Source organism: Leucoraja erinacea, chromosome 29 (assembly GCF_028641065.1).
Source record: "Leucoraja erinacea ecotype New England chromosome 29, Leri_hhj_1, whole genome shotgun sequence".
Classification (NCBI taxonomy): Eukaryota; Metazoa; Chordata; class Chondrichthyes; order Rajiformes; family Rajidae; genus Leucoraja; species Leucoraja erinaceus.
Window position 1 is genome coordinate 11,492,883 of NC_073405.1, and position 23,329 is coordinate 11,516,211.

Below are 23,329 nucleotides of genomic sequence, written 5' to 3' on the forward strand. Positions count from 1 at the left end.
AATTATGGTCTCAAAAATGGTCTCGACTTGAAACATCACCTGTTCCTATTCTCCAGAGATGCTGCCAGCTTTTTGTGTCTATCTTTGGTTTAAAAAAGCATCTGCAGTCCCTTCCTACACATTTTTTACTTATATTTTGATATATTTTAAGCCAGAACTAAAAGACAAAAATGCCTTCTCAAATACAATTTATATAACGCTAAGATAAAACTTTGAGGAAAAATAAATTCAACAAAATTCTGAAATTTCATAAATGATTGATTCAATTCTGAAATGAGAAGGGCAAGTCTCAGAAATGTTGGCTATGATACTTTTATCATAATTTTCCAAGTTATACTTGAAAAGACTATCTTGACTTTTTGTGCTGGCTTATTCACTTGCAATCTATTTACAGCGGACCGGTGTTCTATGACAGCCTGTCCTTTATTTACACAAACATTCAATTCTAGAATAAGATCCATCTATCACTGTTTATGAACGTAGATATGGCTTGTTTGGCTTCAAACATCTGATTTTTCCTTCATTGTCATTGTCGTACTCTTTTGGCTCCAGTGCATACAAGCCTAGCCGATCCAACCTTTCCCCATAACACAATCCAGCCATTTCACAAACTAGAGTATAAACAAGAAACTGAAGATGCTGGTTGACAAAGATATAAAGCACTCAGCGGATCAGGCAGCATCTCTGGAGAACATAGATAGGTGATGTTTCAGGTCGCGACCCTTAAGCATTGAGCCTATATAAAGGCGAGGAAGCTTCTTATAGCTCATCAGTTTCAACATAATCCTGGAATGGAGACATCATTCATCAATCTGACAATCTTTTCAAGGAATCATTTAAGTAAACACTAGTACTCCTACACAGTTAGTTAACTGTACGTAATTGTGTCTCACAGAATGCTAATAGTACCTCTGTCAACTTTGCTTCAGTTCCTTTTTCCAAAGGCAATATCATTAAAATAAATTCTAAGACTTGTTCATCCACATAGAAAATCCCTTCAGTATTTTTATCTCTAAAATCGACCCCAGAAACTTCAACCGCGGAGGTCTGCGGACTTTAATAACGTGGAGCTCGGGGTCCTTGGTTAGGGAGCGGCTTCGGGAGCTCTAAGCTGCAGGAGCTTCGACCGCCCCAATAACGGGAGCCTCGATCACCCCGACGTGGGAGCTCCGATCGCCAGCTGCGGGAGCTTCAATCACCCCGACTGCGGATGGTTCGACTACTCCGACCGTGGGAGAAAACAAGATAAGACTTTATTGCCTTCCATCACAGTGGGGAATGTGGAGGAGCCGCTGTGGTGGATGTTTATGCCAAATTTTTATGTAGTTGTGTGTCTTGTTGCCTTTTTGGTATGACTGTATGGCAAACCAAATTCCTCGTATGTTGCAAAACATACTTGGCTAATAAATTACGATTATGATTATGAAATGGAGACACAATATAGTGACCTGTAATTCAGATGGAATTCATATTTCTGTACCATGACTGAAAAATAAAACGCAACAATATAATGCCCAGAGCTTATTTCAGTATCTACATAGTCCATTTATGGTTGATATTATTTACATCATCTGATTAGAATCACATCAGGACACAGCAAGACACATATGAGAAATGCCCCAAAGCTCAATATGCTTAAATAATCTATGAGAGATAATAAGTTGTTTATTAGATAATCAGATTTCACGCTACTATGGAAATATATTGTCTCAGATTTAAAGAGCATGAGATAATAGGTCTGACCTTGCTAGCAGGACCTGCTGCCCACAATTACTCACGTGGTCCTGATGCTTATACTCAACTAAACTAGATGTTGATTTCTTTAAACTAATGATATAAAAAACTCAAATTAGGAAGTACTTAAACATAGATGCATAAAAACATAATATGCACAATTTAAAAAAACAACCTCTGTTCTCTGCAGATCTAAAATCCTCATTGAAATCAATTCCCCTTGAGGAGTTACATTAAGTAGCAAAATGTCTTGCTATAGATCTCACTACTGCCAATTGAATTCAGGATATTGCGACTGACTGCATGAAGTGTATCAGTCCTGAAACTGATTCTATTAATGGATAATTTCCAGCTGATCCATTTGGAATCATTGGTTTAAATCCATCCAATCTGTGGCTGTTCCTTCCAGAGACCTTTAAGTATTTGTTACATTGGAACAGTCTTATTGCAACACTAAATCTGCAATATTAATGCAGTCATTAACAAAAGACAAAGGATTTCAATGAAATTACCTCTCCACTAACTCAAGGGAATATAGCACCATTCTATTCAATCTTTCCTCAAGGGTCAACCCCACTCTCCCAGGACTCAACCTAAATCATTATTCATTCATGGGATATGGACAAGGTCAAGATTTTTATTTGATGTAATGGCCCTGTCCCACGGTGCGAGTTCATTCCAAGAGCTCTCCCAAGTTAAAAAAAAAATCTAACTCGTGGTAAGCACGAAGAATGAACGTAGCGGGTACGTCGGAGCTCGGGGACGTCTCTTAGCGGCTCGTAACACTAACGGCAGGTACTCTGAAAGACTCGCTAACGGCAGGTAAGCTCGGGAAGACTCTTGAAGATTTTTTCAACATGTTGAAAAATGTCCACGAAAGCCCCGAGTACCGACGAGCGGCCATTACAGAGAAAGAGAGTTCCTTTTTACTTCAACCCAAACCCCCCAAACAACCATTTGCAGGCAGTGCTCTTTTATTTCAAACTAACCATATTTTCAATTTCAAACCACATTAAGGGTAATTACTCACAGGTGTGAAGAGATTTGTTCAGTGTCATTCAGAGCTCAGAGTGACAGAGACTAATTGACAGAGCTCCATCTTGATGAGAGACTGATTGAGGCACCCCACTTCCTGGTTTTATAGTCCCTCCCCCTCCCTCCAGCAGGGGCAGCAGAGAGAATGGGGAAGTTTGTAAAAACATTAATATCTCCGTCATTTTTCTTCGACTGGAAAAATCCTCCGCACACATGCGGCGGAGGGGGGCTCTGAGCAAGTTGGCCAAAAATGACGGCCGTAGGTGGTGGCGTTCTCTCGGAAAACGCAGCACAGAAGGCCAAAGGTGGTCAAGAACAGAGATTTAGTAATATATAGATAGGTAGATAGCAAATATCCAAGCACTAATCCTGAAGGCAATTAACCAGCTGCATCCTGCCAACCTGAAAACATCTTGTCTGCTTTCTAAGCACTAATTAATTCATAATGATTGTTAATATGTTACACACCATGAACCATGATTTTGCACATTTTTCAAACTTTAAAATATTTTAAATCCATTGTTGATCCTCAACCCTGTGACATAACTTCTAAATATTAACCCGTTTAACAAACCATCTTCTAATTCGATAACAGTTCTGCTCAATATTAGTATTTCTAATAATAGTAAACTTTGTTATTATATCGCTGACACCATGTTCTAGCATTTCCTGTGCTACGATGTGCTGGAATGAGTCTGCAGCTCTCTACCGCTCTCCTTTCTCCAACTCAATGTCAAGTAGAGATAGAGCCTTTTCATATCAAATCTTCAGAAAAAGACAATGCTTTATTTGGCTGTTCAAAGTCCTTATGAATATGGGATAAATTTACAATAGTGGACATAATCTACAATTATCACAGACTGATAGAATAATGCTGTGAGAGGTCCTAGAGGAAGTGGAATTGCAATGTCAGAATCTGTTCTCCATTCACAGTGCAGATACGCTAATATGGTTCAATTTATTCAAATCTTGATGTCAAACCATCAACTACAGCGTAAACAAGTTATATGGTAATGGTTCTAATCAGCTATGGAGTGGATTATTGCTGCATGAACCTTATTTCAACCACAAGGTTTATTGCACAAAAAACCTATATTAACTATTTATATGTGAAGAATATTGCGGTTACTAAGATTGAATTTGGATATGACTGTACTCTATCATAGATTCCAAACATTGATTTTTGGTAGATATTCGATTTTGAATGTAGCAGACAGGGTAAGGGAAGTTTAAATCAATATTTAGTACAATTCCATTTATTATGCCAAAGCTGTGGTGCACAAATGTATAGGACAGATCCAGCTGCAAGATAGGTGAATCCTACTCACAACACAATCACCGTTCTCGATGTCCAAGACCAGGGATGAGAAAGCCAGGTCCGTGCTAGGCCCAGTGTTCTAGACTAGAGTCCAGATCCAGAGACATGTCAAGGATGAGGCCAAGATTAAGCAATTGTGGCTTGTGTCTTAAAATCGATTTTAAAATGTCAGTGTCTGGTTTATATTATTAATATAAAATCTGTTTTTGATGAGTATAAGGGTTTTATAACGTTGTTCACCTCTAAGCTTAAGTAGCCACTAAACATTGGCTACTTTTATATCTACTCTCTAAACAGTGAACAAACATTACTTTCTGAAATCTTAGGAAGATTGGCATATGACCTAACAAAGATGGATACTACAAAGAACTAACTCTTGCACCAATTTAAATCCAAGTATATAGAGTAAAAACACAATTATAAGGCTATTTATAGATGAGGTACTGTGCCACATAGGGAAGATAGCATTTGATTCGATAGATGTACATGTTCTGGATCTGTCAGCATCTGCTGAATGCTCTGAAACACTGCTATCACAAGGGACCACACTTGATGACCATCTGGTGGTGTTGTACAATGGCAATGGAAGAAGAGAAGGATGGTGAGAGAAACGGAGAGAGGGGGTGATGGCAAAGTCCATATCCGCAAGAACTTCGAGAGACCAGCTCATCAAAGAACATTTCATTTAAATCATTGCTTCCATTTCCAATACGAATAATCTCATTATACTTCCAGGCATAATTCAATTAAAATGTTAGCGCATTGCTCTCACCAACCTACTTGATGGTTAACAATCCAAAAAAAGTTCTGAAACAATTATCTCAAAATCTCAAAGTCGACCAAAAAAAATCATGAATCATCTTTCAGATGTGTATTTTATATGTCTGCTTTCTCAGCCCAGACAAAATTTTCCCCCGACTTAAGAGGTGAAAGACTATTGAGCTATCATTAAGGATTCCTCAAGATATTGGTGCATATTCTTGAGCAGTTTTTATCCTCAAAGGCCTGAATTTAGTTTGTACTAAGATGCCACAAACCAAGATAAATATTTTGCCTACTGGAATGCATGGCACCAAAATCCATTGATGAAAGGGATGGCAAAGGCATAGGTAAATTGTCATTCCCACAAATAACACTGAGTGCCCATCCCATGGATCCAAAATTATTTTTCAGGGTCAGCATTGCAGCACTACTATCCTCTGTGGGCAAACAGATGGCACATATAACACAAACTTTGCAACACCCCATTCATAGTGACTACCAAAACCATTACATTTGGCTTTAGAGCTCGCATCGCATCTGTAACGGCCATTAAGAGAGATTCTATGACATGGAGAGTGGGGAGATGGAATGGGTAAAGGGGAGCAAAGGAATAAATTGCAGTAATGCTGGAGCTGACCACTTGGTGAATACTAGACTGTTGGAAGGGATGTTCTTCAAGCTCCACACTCAGCCATGAGAAGTGTTAAAGTCAAGCACCTCACAAGGTCGGCAATCAGACGTCTCTGCCAGCCTGAGAGCAAACATCTACGTAACTGTGAATACTTGCAAACTTGGTGTGCAGTCACATCCTAGCCCTGTGCCTTGCTCCCTATGGATTTATGCCCAGTGATTCACCTCTCCTAACCTAGCTCCTGAAATACTTGTGGAGCCAATATCCAAATATGAGCGAGAAAAAGTAACAAGGAACCTTCACGAAGATAGGCAGAGAAGCTTTCACATGTTCAATACTTGCAATAAAATGCAAGGAGGAAAGGACAGAAAGAGAGGCAGACTTGGCCAAAATATCTTAACCGTGTCAGCCAGTATATATAGACTGACACACAGCATGACAGAGAACTAGGTATGAAAATAAATCATGCACAAAACTTCTTCCACCATTGCTAGCTGCCACAATAACACTTCCTTGCCTGTTGTTGGAACACTTTCTCTTCTTACATGGCTGTACCATGCAGAGCATCTCCAACCTTCTGCTAAAAGGTTGCAAGTAGTGAGAATCTGGTGAGGCTTAAAAAAAACTTTAAAAAAGGTAAACTAAAGGTAAACTGCCAGGTGGAGATATAGGAATAGAAATGATAAAACTGAGGTGAGTTGGAGTGAAAAATGTTGAAGTTATTACTTGAAGTACATTGTAGAACAAGGAATGACGGTGCTGTGATGGAAATGACAGTGTGAACAGACAGCATGACAACAACATTCTTGCATTAACAATTTAGGGCACTGACTGTCAGATCTGTCATGGAAACACATTTGGTAATGTCTTCTCACTATCTCTAAGATTATCCTTAAAGAGCTTCTTAAAGGAGAGAGAGATAGATGACATTCCTCCTTGTTGCTGCCTGTAGCAGGATTTCCAAGACAGCAAGAGTGAACTAATTGTATTAATGCACAGTATATCTGATGTGGTGTCAGGGATGCCGCCAAGTGTGACCGTGACCACACCGACACTCGCAGATAGGCACCAAATGCTGGAGTAACACAGCGGGTCAGGCAGCATCTCTGGAAAAAAGGAATAGGTAGAGGTTCGGGTCGAAACCCTTCTTCATACTGAGAGTGTGATACAGACTCAGTCTGAAGAAAGGTCTCGACCTAAATGTCACCTATTCCTTTTCTCCAGAGATGCCTGACCCGCTGAGTCACTCCAGCATTTTGTGCCTATCTTCAGTGTAAACCAGTATCTGCAGTTCACAAGGTAATTGTTAACAATACACCCAAATTATCTTCAGTTCAGTTCTTGATAGCCTGGAAATAAATTAAAAGGCTTTAGCAAGATTTGGTCATGCAGAAGGAAATTAAGCTATCCTAGTAATAGCAGAGAGAGGAGAAAATTATCAGTTATCATCTTCCATCCATTGAATCATTGATCTGTTATTTTCCTGACATCTGCAGAATTATTGCATAATTTGTTTGGAAACCGTTATGAATCCAATGACGTGACCAAGAACGCAAAATAAAATAGGTAAGTGCAGGCAAAGACTTTGTATCCAAATAATATGAATCTTAACACTTTCTTCATTGCAATTGTTAACAGAACTTACTAAATCTGCGATATATTGCAACTTTTGCAAAACTATAATGTCAAAGGACATTTATTAACTGTGATAAAATGTCTACTACCCGAGTGGGAAAATAAAAAAAATGGTCAAGATGTGTCCGACAACTAAATTTAAAAGCCTACCAGTGATGTTGATTTTTGCTGACCATTTTGATGTGCCATCCAGGACACTTTGCTTAACCGCCTTCATCTGTTGCACGTGTCCTGACTTTGCAAGTGCAAACACCTCCTGGATAAGTTCAAAGATTTCTGGCTTATTTCTCTCTCTGATTTTCATTCGATCTTTCAGAACCATAATAATATTCTGTGTTCTATCCTCCGCTCCATGTTTTGAACTCTTTTCAGCAGCCCCTGAAATTAAATTGGTGATAGTGGTATTAAATTTAACAAATATTTTAAATATAATGTAAAATTAAATCATTAATCATTCAAATGAAGTATAATCTTCATTCCATCACATCTATTCTTCCACTATAATGACATGGTCCAACTTGTAAAATCAGTTACAATCACTGAGTTAACGAGAAGTGGTGATTTATTTTTTTGAATGGTGTTTTCCCTTAATGGGAATAATCAATGAATCATAAATGCACAGAAGCACAATGAAGGTAATAGAACCTCTTGACTTGGAACATTGTAGACTTATGTACCAAAACATGGTTTCAGACTAATAAGGTCCAGATTTGCATTCATGGTTTTTCAAACAAGTTACCCCCATTGTCAATGTCAATCAGTGGAAACAATGAGTTGAAAATATATCTGATTCAAAGGTTATCAAGTTCTGCATCTTACGCACTCCCTTGGAATTGACAATGACTTGTTTCCATTCTGTTTTTGTCGGTTCCAGGAGGACTGATGAAGTAAAAGTGAAAACGCCAGATTCTTGTATTGATGGGAGAAGGTGGTACCTGATGGGTAGTTTGTGAGGTGGTGAGCTTCAATTTCCATTTACATAGGGCACACGTTCCACAATGTCATATTTTGTCAGTAGTTGTCTTGCTATGGGTGATGTTAGAGGTATTTGTTGTCCCTCACTTGGATCATGATCAACCAGTGCCAATGATTGGACCAGGGGTTTTGTCATGAGCTCTTGATCTTTCTCATTGAAGAAAACAGGATATTTGTCAACGGAAAACCAAGCTGCACATTCACTGAATGACATGAGCGTTTTTTGCTATCACTACACAATCATGTGCAAGTAGATTGTGCATTAGTAGATTGGCATTATGCAAAAGGCAACGTGTAGGGCATCAGGAAGCTAGATCACAAGGAGGGGAACATGCAACATGTAATTCTGAAAATCCATAAAAAGGACCATAGTGTGGACATGCAATCGACATTTCAATAGATTTTTCTAGAATGTATCTGTTATTAATGATATCAACCATCATTGCCACCATTGTCAATACATAAATCATTAATGTAGTCAATTTTCTCCAAATTCAATTTCAATAATTGCACTTTCCATTTCTTATAAACAATAAATATCTGTACTTTTAAATAATGATATTGTTTACTCCATACTACTGTTTGACCCTTCAATTTAGCACAGTAGAGCAGCTGATATTTTTTAATCTACCAAAAGCAATTTGTGTCCCAGCAATAATTTCAACATAAATATGACATTCTATAAAGGACTACTCAGCAGTCCTGTGTGGAAGCTACATATTCTATCTCAAGAAAGAAACAGCTGCCTCATCAAACCGTTAGCATTAATACATTCCATTTAGCTTTGAATTACACTTAGTTGTTTAGTTTAGTTGGGTTAAAAACTATGTCATGGCATGCTGCCTGGGAATACCTTCACAATACTAAGATGAAATGCACCTGCATTGTGTTGTACATCTAAAAATTAATTGATTCAGACAATCCATCTATTTGAATACCTCCAGTCAAAGAACATCAAGCATTAGGCAGCTCCAAATGAGGGAAGCTTCCATACAAATAACTTACGTTGTAAACAATCTGCATTGAGAAGATCCTGGCACTTTTCGTGACATTTGACCCCGCATTCAGTGCAACGCATTCCCTGGCGAGCAATACCCCACAACAAGCCTTCACATTCGTAACAATAGGTGGGAGTGGTAGCTGTCCACACTTCAAAATTGTGTGGTGTTGTGCAAGAAATTGGGTAGATTAAGGCTTGCAGGGTCTTCTTGTAAACATGGTTTTTCTAACAAATAAAAAAATTCACTTTAGTAATCATTTTACAGCATGAAAGATCGTGTCAAACTTTGTTTCGGTACTGCATTAAAATAACTTCATCTCTTCTCCTGGTTGTTTTAGCTAGACCCTCACCTTAGCTTGATCCAGAATTTAACTGTTGCAGTGAGTGATCTGATGCCAACTCTGGGAAATGAACTTCTAAAGTCTTTCAAATGAAGTATAATCTTCATTCCATCACATCTATTCTTCCACTATAATGACATTAAACCAATTAACCATGCATGGTGGGATAATCTAGTACATTGTTTGGCTACCCTTCCTTTATATTGAAAATCTATTTCACTTCCAGCACTGAAGCTTGAAAATAATATCCATATTATGCCACAATAATTTTCTGTTTAACACCTCAGAATGGTATACAACAGTGGAACTATGATAGTGGAAAAAGACTCTCAGCTCATCTCAAGCTTGCTGAGCTAGAATGCCCATCTACATGTTGAATTTGCCTACATTTTGTCCCATAAGTGTTGGATTTGCTAATTTTCCGCATTTTTGGATATCACCCCAATTAATACACCCATTAGTTTTTTGTAAAATGTTGCACTGTAATATGATACATTCTCCATCAAATCTGGTCGTTTTAGAGACCACTGGAAAAGGAGCCTTACTGAGTTTAAAGGAAGCATGGGAAATGGTGCCCTGGTGAGCCGTGCTTAATCACTAGCATTTCTGAACAATAGAGTACAGAATTATTGGAGTTTTACAGTAAATCATTAAAATCAATGCAAGATGAAATAGGTTACAATAGTTCACCGAAAAAATTGGATTTCTAAATAGATACGAACTATTTCTTTGAATAATGCATTCTGAGTGCTCTGACGTCGGCTGTAGGAAAAACTCTGTGGCATTGAGTTGGAGCGGTAGCTGTGGGAGACAAGGTTCAGTACGTTCACGGGATGACGTGCTTGCGTGGATGTGTTGGTGGAATGGGCCTCTAGAGGACCTGCAGCAGCCGGATGATCGTTTGGATCAGACGCCGCTGGAGTTCCCACAGAGGTTGAGTGCACAGATCAGACGAAGCCTGCAGCAGTATGTAGTGGCGAAGCAGCAGTGGAGAACATGGAAGGCACCGACCACAGCGCCTAGCCTGGCCGACTCTTGAAACACCCACCCAGTGCCACCGCCAGGACATTGGGCCTTTAAGGCCCAGTTAAATTCTATATTTTTAAGGACTTTGAAACTTGAAAGATACCAGATGGTGCCTGAAGTGTGGCGACTTTTGTGTACTACCTCAGTGTACTCTTGCATTTAAGTAAGACTGTGCTTATGTGTAGTAAAATATTTATTGAATTGTAGGAGAAAGAAATGTCACTATACCGAAGTGTATGTGACAATAAAGTACCATTGAACCATTGAAAGGTTTTGTAAATGACTTATCTCTTGGTAGCAGATTGGCTGTCTATTTCTTTGAAACTGATTGGGTGTGAGATATGTTACAGTCAACGATTTGATTTCTAAAGACCCTTTAAAGGAGTAAAGCATCTTATGGCACCACACAGAATTGTTATCAAACAAATCCTGTGAAAAAAATTGATATAAAAGAGGTAAGTTCATAGTAGTTTCTCGAGCAGGAGAGAATGATAAGAAGATGAAAAGACTTTGAGGTGTTTAAAGAGGGTATTCTAGAGATTAAGCTCTTGGTTGTGATTAGAATCAGAGGTGCACATGAGGGCAGGTTTAGATAGTGGGGGGATCCTATGATTAGAAGCATTTTCAGTTAGGGAAGGTAAGAGTGGCCATGGAGAGATTTGAAAACAAGCATCTGAAGGTTAAAACTGGGACAATGCAAGATCAGAAACCAGTGTTGGTCAGCAAGCACATGGTCATGAATGCATGGGGCTTAGTACATATTCTTATTTAGACAGTCGAGTTTTAGTCCAAAGACAGAAGGATCAACCAGGGAGGATTGAAACAGTCAAGTGCAAAGAAAGCAAAGGATTTTATCGAGGTAACATTTTAACATCCCACTCGATTACTTTTTTAGTTCTGTCATCTTCTTAATCCTTTCTTGTGCTACATAATTTATTTTTCCAGTAGAACAACTGAACTGATTAATTACTCTTCTACATCTTGAAAAAAAAGTTGTATTCATTATTCAAAGATCACAACTTTAAAACAAAATATTTGGCAAAAAATATGTAGAAACTCATCTTACCAGTTCTTCATCATTAAGAGTACGAGTTGCCAATGCAGAGGTAATACCAGCTTTTCTTGACTGCACCAAAGACTAAATAAATAAAGAGATAAATTACCTGCATAACACACGGCAAATGTTTTTTGGGCAAATAGTACATCTTTAATAGCTAGAATTACACATAAAAATATTATAGGGAAACCAATTACCATCCTCACCCTTATTTCACAACCAGGAAGCAACACTGCTTATTGAACAAACAGCAGAATCATAGAGCCAACAAAACAAAGTTATGCATTTAAAGGTCTAAAAAATTCTATATCAAGTATTGCAATTTCACATTAATGCATAAAATAATCTTGTTCAATGGATTTTTAAAATAACATGGTACCTATGACACCGGGTGTACTGTTATGTAATGGATTACCCAGAGATGGAAATAGTGACTCATTTTCCTGTAATCAGCTAAAGGAAACCTGGAGGCAGAAGATTGAGGCATTTTCATAATTCTGCATTTGGGATATGAATATATTTCTATTAACTATTTTAAAAAATTGGGAAGAATTCAAAAGAGGCTAGACCCAAGGTACCTGCAGTTGTAATAAGAATGCTTCTTGATAATTTCAGTAATTATAAAAACTGTTGTTTTGGAGTGCAAACATCAGAAGCAGTTCTTTGTGCCAGGGACATCTGAATTAACAGTTTCTGGAATGAACTGCATTCTAGAAAGTATACCACAGCAGAATATTGTGGGTGAAACAATGGATGGTGCAAGGTTTGATCAGTCTTGATTCCTGCAAGTTCTAGCAGGAATCAAATATTATTTGGCACATCACAAAATACACACATTTTGCAGTTAAAATAATGAATTTTGACATTTGCTACTACTTAAATCACATTTAAACAGTGTATTTAAACAGGTTCACTGGCACTTGCTCAGTCATTGTTGCAGTTTTGCTGCCCGTATTGATACAATTTAATCCAAAAATATTTTACACAAAAAACATGGCAAAAAAGATGCAACTAGAATTGGTGGTGTATGAACCCTGAACCAAGATGATCCAATTAACAGGAAATATAATTTGATATAGATCCTCTTACAATAAAAGTTTCAATGTGTAGCCTCCTTCGTCAGATCATGTGTTCATTATATCTCATAGCTCACCAAATAATAAAAATTCCATTGAACGATGTGTAGCTTCATGAGAACCATTTTCTAGCTCTATTCTAAAAGAATAGACTTTCAGCATTTTGTTATAATAGAATTTGGATCAGATATTGGCAACAATATATTTATGTTTATGAAATTTAGCATCCAAAATGTATTAGGCTCTGAATTACTATGCTGCAGTAAATCTCAAGTGTTGTGACTAAACAAATGCTAATGGGGATTCATAGCACACTTCATTATCTGATTTAGTTCAATTTACTTTGGTTCATTGATTGTTCATCACTACCAGATCTTCATCAGACCAAGAATAGACCACATATAAAGCACTTACCATAGCCTGCACAAAGCGAATGCAATGATGAAATAAATTACAAAACATTAATACATGGATTAAAAAAATACCAAAGGCTTGACATTGTAGGACAAACCACAAGGTCAGTAATCATGGACATCATTGGCAAGTTAGAATTACTTTTTGTATGTTCATTTAAATAAACCGAGGCCAGTTTTCACTTTCATAGTCAACATGCTTTTGTTTCTATTTGATAATTATGGAACTAAAAGAAAGAAAGTTTCTCTAATTATCCACTGACTCGTTGTAGAGTAGTTCTTTATTATATTATGGATAACCCATTTCATTCTTTATTTTTGACTTAATTTGTTATATTATACCTTCTTTAATATTTTGAGTTTATTTATAACCTCAACCTGCCCGTTTGTTATACCAGAATCAAGAATCATTTGAATAACCTAAAGGCTTTGCAGGCTTAAATTAACAAGTGCAATTACTAATACTGCTTTCCATTTGGTATGGAAGAAGGTTCTGTGAAATGGGATTGGGGTAGAGAGTGATGAAGGTGATATTGGAGGGAGGAGGAGAGGGGAGTGGAAAGGGAGGAGGTTTTGGTCTTGTAATAAAGTCATGATTGTCAGAAAGACAGCTTTACCAAATATCCTGCAAAATTGAACTAAACAATTAAAAAAATAAAAATAGAAGTCCTAATCAGAAATAGCCTGACTGACAGAACTGATAGATATATTGGGCCAGACATCTGCAAAAACAGATAAGTGTATTGGAGAATGTGAATGATTGTTGGGGTAGGAGGGACAAATGGGAGTAATGTTAGTCTGATTACAGCAAGGAATGTGTCAGAGGTGCACAGCTCAGAAACAAGTTCCTTCAGCCGCACTCCTCTCTGCTGACCATGATGCCTGCCTAAGCTAATCCTACTTGTCCGCATTACGCTCATATCCATCTACTCTTTTTCTCAATGCCAAAACCATTTTCCAACTCCTCTGGCAGCTTGTTCCACATAACTACCACCTTCTGTGTACAAAACCTACTGTTCAGATCACCTTTAAATTTCTCCCCTCTCATCTTAAAACAATGCTCTCTAATGTTAGGCTTTGGAAAAAGACTATTTGCTATCAACTCTATCTATGCCCCTCATCATCTTGTAAGATCATTCTTCAGTCTCCTATGTTCCAATGAGAGCAAACCCAGTCCATCCAATCTTTTCTTGCAACAAAAGCCTTCCATTCCAGGCACAACTCTGGTGAATCTCTTCTACGCTCTTTCTAATGTTTTGAATAGCAGTAACATGACGCTCTAACCCTTACTGGCTTATAAAGGCAAGCATGTCAAATGCCTTCCTCACTACCCAATCCACCAGTGCTACTATTTTTAGGGAATTTTGAATTTGCAACCCAGGATCTCTCGTTACATCAATTCACCCCCACCATTTACTGTATATGTCCTGTTAATATTTGATGTACCAAAATGCAGTACCTCGCACTTGTCTGGAATGAATTTCATCTGCCAATGTTCTGCTCAGTATTCCAGCTGATCTATGGCCCTTTGTATTGATCCATGTTCCTTGGTGTTGATCCAAGTTCCTTGTTTGCTATCTATAACTCCACCAATTTTGTGTCATTGACAAACTTGCTGATCAGACCGGCTACATTCTCATCTAAGTCAACGACAAACAACAAAGATCCCTATACAAATCACTCTGGCACACCACTGCTCAGAGACATCCAGTGGGAAAAATAATTTTGTATCCAGTACACCAAATCCCCTTGGACATCGTGTGCTTTAAGCTTCTGGACCAGCTTATAAAGTGGGACCCTGTCAAAAGTCTTGCTAATGCCCACATCTACTATCCTGTCTTCATCAATTTCCTTGGTTACCTGGGTGGAGAAGTGGTGAGAGGAAGAGCGGAAAAGTCTAATTGATCAGATAATGGTGTGGACTAGCAGTCACATCCTAGGGAATTGGATGTGATAAGACATTTAATGACAAGTGTTGTGCCTGGAAGAGGCAATCCTGTTTCCGACAGCCCACAAACTGTTCTGACAAGCACTTAACTCCTGGTCTGCCTTCAGCTGCTGGTTTCCCTTGCAGTCTTGTGATAAAATTTTGAATAATTGTTTAAGCCTGGCAGCAAACTTAATTATAGTTAAATGACCAAGCCTCTCCAAGAGCAAATGATCACCTAAATCTCACACAATCTCTGTTAAAACCAGAAATGCCACTTGAGGTAAACACAATTCCAGTTTCAGATTTTGGAATTTCACCCCTAATGACAGTATTCTGTATTACATTTAAAGTATTTTCTATAAATGCATAACAGTATTGGTTACATTAATTAATTTAAAATTAAATTGTCAACTCCTTCAATTGATAAAGTATTCTCCTTGACTATCTGATATTCTCTACTGTCCAGTTTAAAAGGATATCATCAGCCTTTTTATAGCTTTATGAATCATTTTGCTCGTGGGATAATGAAATGTCGCCATGAAACCTTTCTGGTGATATTACGTCTAAATCCATGGGAAAACATCCTTGGTTGTTAGAACTAAAAGTGCAATGCAGTAGAAGCTACAGTATGTGTTTCTCTCTGCTTCCACAAGTCAGTTCCATTAACTTCAATGGAGTCCAATTTCAGGAGCAGGTTTATATACATGGCTGCTACAGCAGTGCACATATACCAGCAGTGGGCGTAATTGAGTACCTACTTCTTGCTAGTTTCCATTGTTCTACAGCAATTTGGTTGAAATCAAGTGTAAAGTAGTCATAATCTTGTATTCAATAGATAGAATCCTTTTGTGTTCAATCGCCATCCCAACATACTATTGTTTGATTTGTTCATATTTTACCTCAGCTAGAATGTTTTCTAAATTGTAACAGTCTTTTTTTATGAACAATTAAATATTTACAATTTCTGCTGTTAACTTTACTTATCCTAAAACATTGATGTCAAACATTAAAAAAATTATGATTTGTAAGTAATATTTGTATTTTATCTTTAGTGCTTTCATTATCAGTTTTAATCATTTGAGGAGGTAGGAATGCCCATGAGAATGACAATTCTACAACCATCACAATTTTATGCATCTACATTAATCAACTCAGCCAGACATTATGCATGAGCGATCTAAAGAGAAGCATATGAAAAAGCTACATTCAGAATTTGAGTATAAGAGGATGGCTCATGGAGTTAGACACAAGTCATGAATAGTCACAAAACAGGGCATTTAGCACCATTATATGATGATAGCATTATTGTGAATTTCTTGTGCATTACATCTTATCCACAGTTAATAAAATACAATAATGTCAACTATCATGCCCTACATGGTAGAATACTCCTCTTATCTCCTTATATTTGAATAAGTGTTTTTTCAGTAATTAACATACCATGGAAACAACTGTTCTTTGGTGTCATACACTGAAGCCAATTATGATAATCTTAATTTTACCATATCTATTTAGAAAACAAGCATCTCTAACTGTATGCAGTAATATACATGCGTATACAATTTACATGTTTTACTATCAAATGCCAATATATTGAGATCATTAAACTAACATGCATAAACGACTTCAAAGTTCACACTTATTTTTGTGCTGAACCAACAGTCTTTTAGTTGAATCATAAAAGGGCTTAATTCTCACAAACTGTAAATATCTATCATCATTTAAATTTTGCTAAAAGTACCCTGACTTCAGTAGACTATTAATGTCTAATTCTACAGGGAGCATTTACAATAATTGTCCTCAAATTAAGTGTGACTTTACTTGTGGTCAATAACTTGACCATCCTTTGAACACTAACTGATGTTTCACTTTATGCATCCACGTGTTTGTCTTATCAACATGAGCCAACCTTGCGATTAGTTTTATAGTGCAGCACACATCTGGTATCTTCCAAACAGAATTTTTGTTGAAAATTTCCAATAAACTTAATCACAAACATTTGATATGTTAAAACATTTGTTTAAAAGGGTAGTGCAAATCTGCCAACTGAAATTAGTTTCCAATAGCACCAAAAACATTTGTTTGTAGTCTGTATCATACCATAATATGACATACAAAAGATTTTATTCTATCAAAGTAATTTGTCTCATCAATTTACTGCACCATCGATTAGTTCAGTCTCTCATGTCAATTCCCAGCCCTACCATACGTTAATTCCTAACCTATGGTCATAGGAGAGCTCCTAAACTTCTCCCTCTGGCCAGATATTATAACAAACATGTATATCACCCTGAGGCATCTATTTTTCTGTACATTGTAAAGCTACGAATATTGTGTCATCGATCATAGTGCTGTGAAACCTCATATTGTAGGTGAAAATTTTGCTTTACTTCCTTACAACTTTAAAATCAAAAATAACGATATTTTAGCTAAATATACATTTCAAAATGTTAATCGTTAATAATACTGACTTCAAAATTCAATGATGTGATTTAAAGAGGTCCACAAATGGAAATCTTTTGAATAGTTAAATTAATTAGGTATTGGATTTAATTCTGAAATTGACCATATGCAATAATTACATTTCATTATCAACATTATTACTTTGATCTTCTTGAGTTATATCCGAATTTTAGTGCTGTGATCTGACACTTTGATTAAAGAACTATGTATTATTTCTTGCTATGCAGTGAGCTGGTGCAATTGAAAAAACATATAACAATGCTCTGAAAAAAAAAAAAACTGTTCAGCACATGTAAATACAGGTTATAATGCATTGCTCAGTATTAAATAGAATAATTTAAATTCCCATCTTACGTACACACTTGACATTTTCAGAGGAGTAAGTACACATTATATTTGAAAAAATGTATTAATTATCTCTGTGTTTAATTACCAGAAGTTATAAAGTAAAGGTTTTGCATTTAACCTCTCAATATTAGTAGGAGAATGTTTAGGGATAGGGAAATGTATCAGCTTGGCAATCACCATAAAACTGGGGAGACGGGTAGTTCAGTATACCCTCCGGCAAATTCATCATGCAGAAAAGCTTCACTTGTGTTTTTTTTTAAGCTGTAGATCCCAACAGGCTGCTGCAATGATGTCTGCTTTACTTTTAATACACCCTGTAGGAGCAATCGTTCCAAGATAACTGCTTTCAACAGCAAAGCTAAATGGGCCTCGTTAACTGGATACTGACTTTTAAAAGATTGCTCTCCTGTTCCTGTTGGCAGTTGCTCACTGAATATGACCTTCTGATTTGTTAATATTCTGACCTTAGTCAAAAATCCCTTCAGCCCAACTTGCCCATGCCCCATCTGCAAGATGCCCGTGTTTGGCCCATAACCCTCTAAATCTTTCCTATCCATGTACCTGTTGAAATGTCTTTTAAATGTTGTTATAGCACCTGCGTCCTCTAGTAGCTTGTTCCATATACCCACCACCCGCTGTGTGAAAAAGATGCCCATCAGGTGCTTATTAAATTTTTTTCCTCTCTCACCTCAAACCTACGTTTTCTGGTTCTTGATTCGACTACTCTGGGTAAATGACTCTGTGCATACACCCTATCTATTCCCCTCATGATCTTATACACCTCTGTAAGATCACCCCTCAGCATCCTGCGCTCCAAGGAATAAAGTCCCGACCTGCCCAACGTCTCCCTACAGCTCGGGCCAAGTCCTGGCAAAATCCTTGTAAATCTCTGCAATCTTTCCAGCTTAACAATATCCTTCCTGCAGCAGGATGACCAAAAACAAACAGAATACTCCAAATACAGCTACGCCAATGTCTTGTACAACTGTAACATAACATCCCAACTTCTATTCTCAATATCCTGACAGATGAAAGACAATGTGTCACTGTAATTCCACTTTCAAGGAACAATGTACATGCACTCCTAGATTCCTTTGCTCTACAGCATTCCCCAGGGCACAGCCATTCACTGTGAAGGAGGCCCTGTCCTGGTTTGGCTTCCCAAAATACTACACTTTGCATTTATCTGCATTAAACTCTATTAACCATTCCTCAGTACCATTACAGTACCATTCAACAGAAGTCCATTAGGAACTAACATGATCCCCTTAAATAACAGAGGTCAAGGGTGTTCTTGTAGCTGAAACATAGAAACATAGAAAATAGGTGCAGGAGTAGGCCATTCGGCCTTTCGAGCCTGCACCGCCATTCAATATGATCATGGCTGATCATCCAACTCAGTATCCTGTACCTGCCTTCTCTCCATACCCCCTGATCCATTTAGCCACAAGGGCCACATCTAACTCCCTCTTAAATATAGTCAATGAACTGGCCTCAACTACCTTCTGTGGCAGAGAGTTCCAAAGATTCACCACTCTCTGTGTGAAAAAATGTTTTTCTCATCTCGGTCCTAAAGGATTTCCCCTTTATCCTTAAACTGTGACCCCTTGTCCTGGACTTCCCCAACATCACGAACAATCTTACTGCATCTAGCTTGTCCAACCCCATTAAGAATTTTGTAAGTTTCTATAAGATCCACCCTCAATCTTCTAAATTCTAGCGAGTACAAGCCAAGTCTATCCAGTCTTTCTTCATATGAAAGTCCTGACATCCCAGGAATCAGTCTGGTGAACCTTCTCTGTACTCCCTCTATGGAAAGAATATCTTTCCTCAGATTTGGAGACCAAAACTGTATGCAATACTCCAGGTGTGGTCTCACCAAGACCCTGTACAACTGCAGTAGAACCTCCCTGCTCCTATACTCAAATCCTTTTGCTATGAATGCTAACATACCATTCGCTTTCTTCACTGCCTGCTGCACCTGCATGCCTACTTTCAATGACTTGTGTACCATGTCAACCAGGTCTCGTTGCATCTCCCCTTTTCCTAATCGGCCACCATTTAGATAATAGTCTACTTTCCTGTTTTTGCCACATTTATCCACATTATACTGCATCTGCCATGCATTTGCCCACTCACCCAGCCTATCCAAGTCACCTTGCAGCCTCCTAGCATCCTCCTCACAGCTAACACTGCCCCCCAGCTTCATGTCATCCGCAAACTTGGAGATGTTGCATTCAATTCCCTCTTCCAAATCATTAATATATATTGTAAATCGCTGGGGTCCCAGCACTGAGCCTTGCGGTACCCCACTAGTCACTGCCTGCCATTCTGAAAATGACCCGTTTACTCCTACTCTTTGCTTCCTGTTTGCCAGCCAGTTCTCTATCCACATCAATACTGAACCCCCAATACCGTGTGCTTTAAGTTTGTATACTAATCTCTTATGTGGGGCCTTGTCGAAAGCCTTCTGAAAGTCCAGATATAACACATCCACTTGTTCTCCCTTATCCACTATACTAGTTACATCCTCGAAAAATTCTATAAGATTCGTCAGACATGATTTATCTTTCGTAAATCCATGCTGACTTTGTCCAATGATTTCACCACTTTCCAAATGTGCTGCTATCCTATCTTTAATAACTGACTCTAGCAGTTTCCCCACTACCGATGTTAGACTAACTGGTCTGTAATTCCACATTTTCTCTCTCCCTCCATTTTTAAAAAGTGGGGTTACATTAGCTACTCTCCAATCCTCAGGAACTACTCCAGAATCAAAGGAGTTTTGAAAAATTATCACCAATGCATCCACTATTTCTGGGGCAACCTCCTTAAGTACACTGTGATGTAGCCTATCTGGCCTTGGGTATTTATCGGCCTTTAATCCATTCAATTTACGTAATACCACTTCCCGGCTAACCTGGATTTCACTCAGTTCCTCCATCTCATTTGACCCGCGGTCCCCTGCTATTTCCGGCAGATTATTTATGTCTTCCTTAGTGAAGACAGGACCAAAGTAGTTATTCAATTGGTCTGCCATGTCCTTGTTCCCCATGATCAATTCACCTGTTTCTGACTGCAAGGGACCTTCATTTGTTTTAACTAATCTCTTTCTTTTCACATATCTATAAAAAGGTTTGCAGTCAGTTTTTATGTTCCCTGCCAGTTTTTTTTCATAATCTATTTTCCCTTTCCTAATTAAGCCCTTTGTCCTCCTCTGCTGAATTTCTCCCAGTCCTCTGGTAGGCTGCTTTTTCTGGCTAATTTGTACGCTTCATCTTTTGTTTTGATACTATCCCTGATTTCCCTTGTTATCCACGGAAGAGCTGAATGTTAGTTCAGCTCTACAAGACTGAGAGAAGACATCATCTGGTATACTGAGCATCAAATCACTGCACTAGCATCAAGAACAACCTCACACACTGCTTGAAATAATGATCTGAATGAACTCCATGCTCCCTGTAGGAGATGGGCACACACATGCCGATGCTCTGGGAAACAGAGCAAGTAATGTGGCCCCTACCACAGATGTGGGAGCATGTATTGAAATTAATTTGGCTTCTATGTGTGCCTGACATAAACCACAAATTGAGCCAACGTTTTCAGCCGAAAACTCCCAAGACGTTAAGGTTTTTTAAACGGATAAGTGTAGCAGTTCCTGATAATAGTAACCAATCAAAAATTGCTTTCTGAAATCCTATTTACTACTTGACTGGTTAAGGATTGTTTACTGCTGCACCAGAGATTACTTTGAAGTTCCAAAGATTACCCTCTTTCCTGCGCATTGTTGGGCACATCTGCTTTGTGCAGATGTTTGGTATAACAACTTGAAGCCCATACAGGACCAAATAACTCAACTCTTAAGACTAAAGCTATAACAGAAGGCGAGATGGTGACAGTTTTTGTGCTGCATCGCTACTGCAGAACTAGCAAAGGAGAAACCTGTTTGTTTGTTTGCTTGCAAACCCTATTCTTCTGCATAACTACCTTTGGCCTCATGCATAGTAATTTTTTTCAGCACTGAACCTGTAATGAATTTGTTAGCTCATTCAGTGCAATTTTCTAAGCACTGAAAACTTTCTAAACCTCATGGAGAGTCACCAGCTATCTGTGGTGTATGGATCAGTGCATTCCTGAATTCTGTGGCTGCACATTCTAACTAGGGTAGGGGGAGGACAATGGATCCCATGCTGATACATCTAATCTCCCATTGCACCATCTGTAAAGGATCTTAGTCCTGCTAAACTGAGGGGCTGGATACACTTTGTTACTGGTCCCTACTTTTATGCCATGAGTACATGTGCTTTATGTGGCATTACATTCACAGATTAAATGATTTTTTTCTTCTTCAGATTTATTATCTGTTTGATTAATTTCTTCACGTGTTTTATCTATACTGTACCTATTATTATTTTTAAATGATTTTTGTTTAGGTTTAATTATATCCATTTCAAATGATCTCCAATGATCAACATAATTTAGCACGAGCTAGGGTGACATTTGACCACATGAGCTAACAAAAGACCATCAGAGCTGCCGGGGCAGGGTCTCAAGATCTGCCGCCTGATAACTTATTGCCTCCATATTCAGCTGACTAAGTACTACACCCCTGCTTAAAAAAACTCAATACCAGTAACAATAAAGTTCACTACTCATAAGCATTTTCCTTGTCTCAGTAGAGTTGACTATAGTTAGTTGGCACAGCTTGAAAAGTAATAACTCTTGGAAATGCACTTAATTTTGCACATGTGCCATTCCAAAGGCAAGATGAGACTGTAATTATACTTTGTTGTACTTGGTAAAGCATTCACACTCCACCAGTTTAATGTCAGCGTGAAGAAGAAATGGAGTGTGAAACAGACATGCAGGCTCAGACTAAATTTGAAGCCACAAAGAAATACAACTGAAAATGTTGGAAATATTTAGCAGGTCAGGCCATATTGTGGGAAAAGAAACTGAGCTAATGTCAAAGACCCTTCTTCATAACTGGGAGGACAACATAATATTTCAGGGAACTGCAGATGCTCGTTTACGAAAAAAGATGCAAAGTGCTGGAGTAACTCAACAGGTCAGGCAACATCTCTAGAAGACATGGATTTTCTTCATGTCGGGACCCTTCACAGACTAACTGACAGAGGATGTTTGTTAAGCTGTAGGATGGGTAAGGAAGGGGTAGTTCCCTGATCGACATCCAACCAATAATGAGCTTCATACTTCTTGCTCCCAGTTCTGTCAAAGGATCTTTGACCTGAAACATTAGCTGTTTGTTTCCCCACAGATACACAGTTTGACCTGCTGAATATTTCCAGCATTGTGTTTTATTTTGAGATTTCCAACATTTTCAATTTTTTTTTTTTTCAAGAAAGAAAATTGCCTCTTCCAGTGATAATCACCCAGTTTTCTTCCAGTTTGAGGTCAAACAACAACCCTGTACTCTGATTGCTAGCTGGAGCTTGGTTGTACCACAAAGCCACTTGATGATAAGACTACTGCTAAAGTATGAATATGCCATTACACGCTGGTGTGGTTTTCTCAGAGCTTACCCATTCATGTGATATTTCAATGTAGATTTATCTAGTCCTTTC

The 23,329-nt window shown here is 38.1% G+C and overlaps 1 protein-coding gene across 1 annotated transcript in view; it reads right to left on the bottom strand.

The window, feature by feature from the left end:
* The window catches only part of LOC129711157 (protein unc-13 homolog A-like), a 162,571-nt gene that overhangs the window by 64,421 nt on the left and 74,821 nt on the right, over positions 1 to 23,329 (bottom strand). Inside the window, exons 14-17 of the mRNA XM_055658609.1 lie at positions 13,005 to 13,010; positions 11,524 to 11,595; positions 9,096 to 9,315; positions 7,266 to 7,493 (exon numbers count right to left, since the gene is read on the bottom strand). Of these exons, the coding sequence (XP_055514584.1) occupies positions 7,266 to 7,493; positions 9,096 to 9,315; positions 11,524 to 11,595; positions 13,005 to 13,010 (526 nt within the window). The remainder of the gene's footprint in view (positions 1 to 7,265; positions 7,494 to 9,095; positions 9,316 to 11,523; positions 11,596 to 13,004; positions 13,011 to 23,329) is intronic.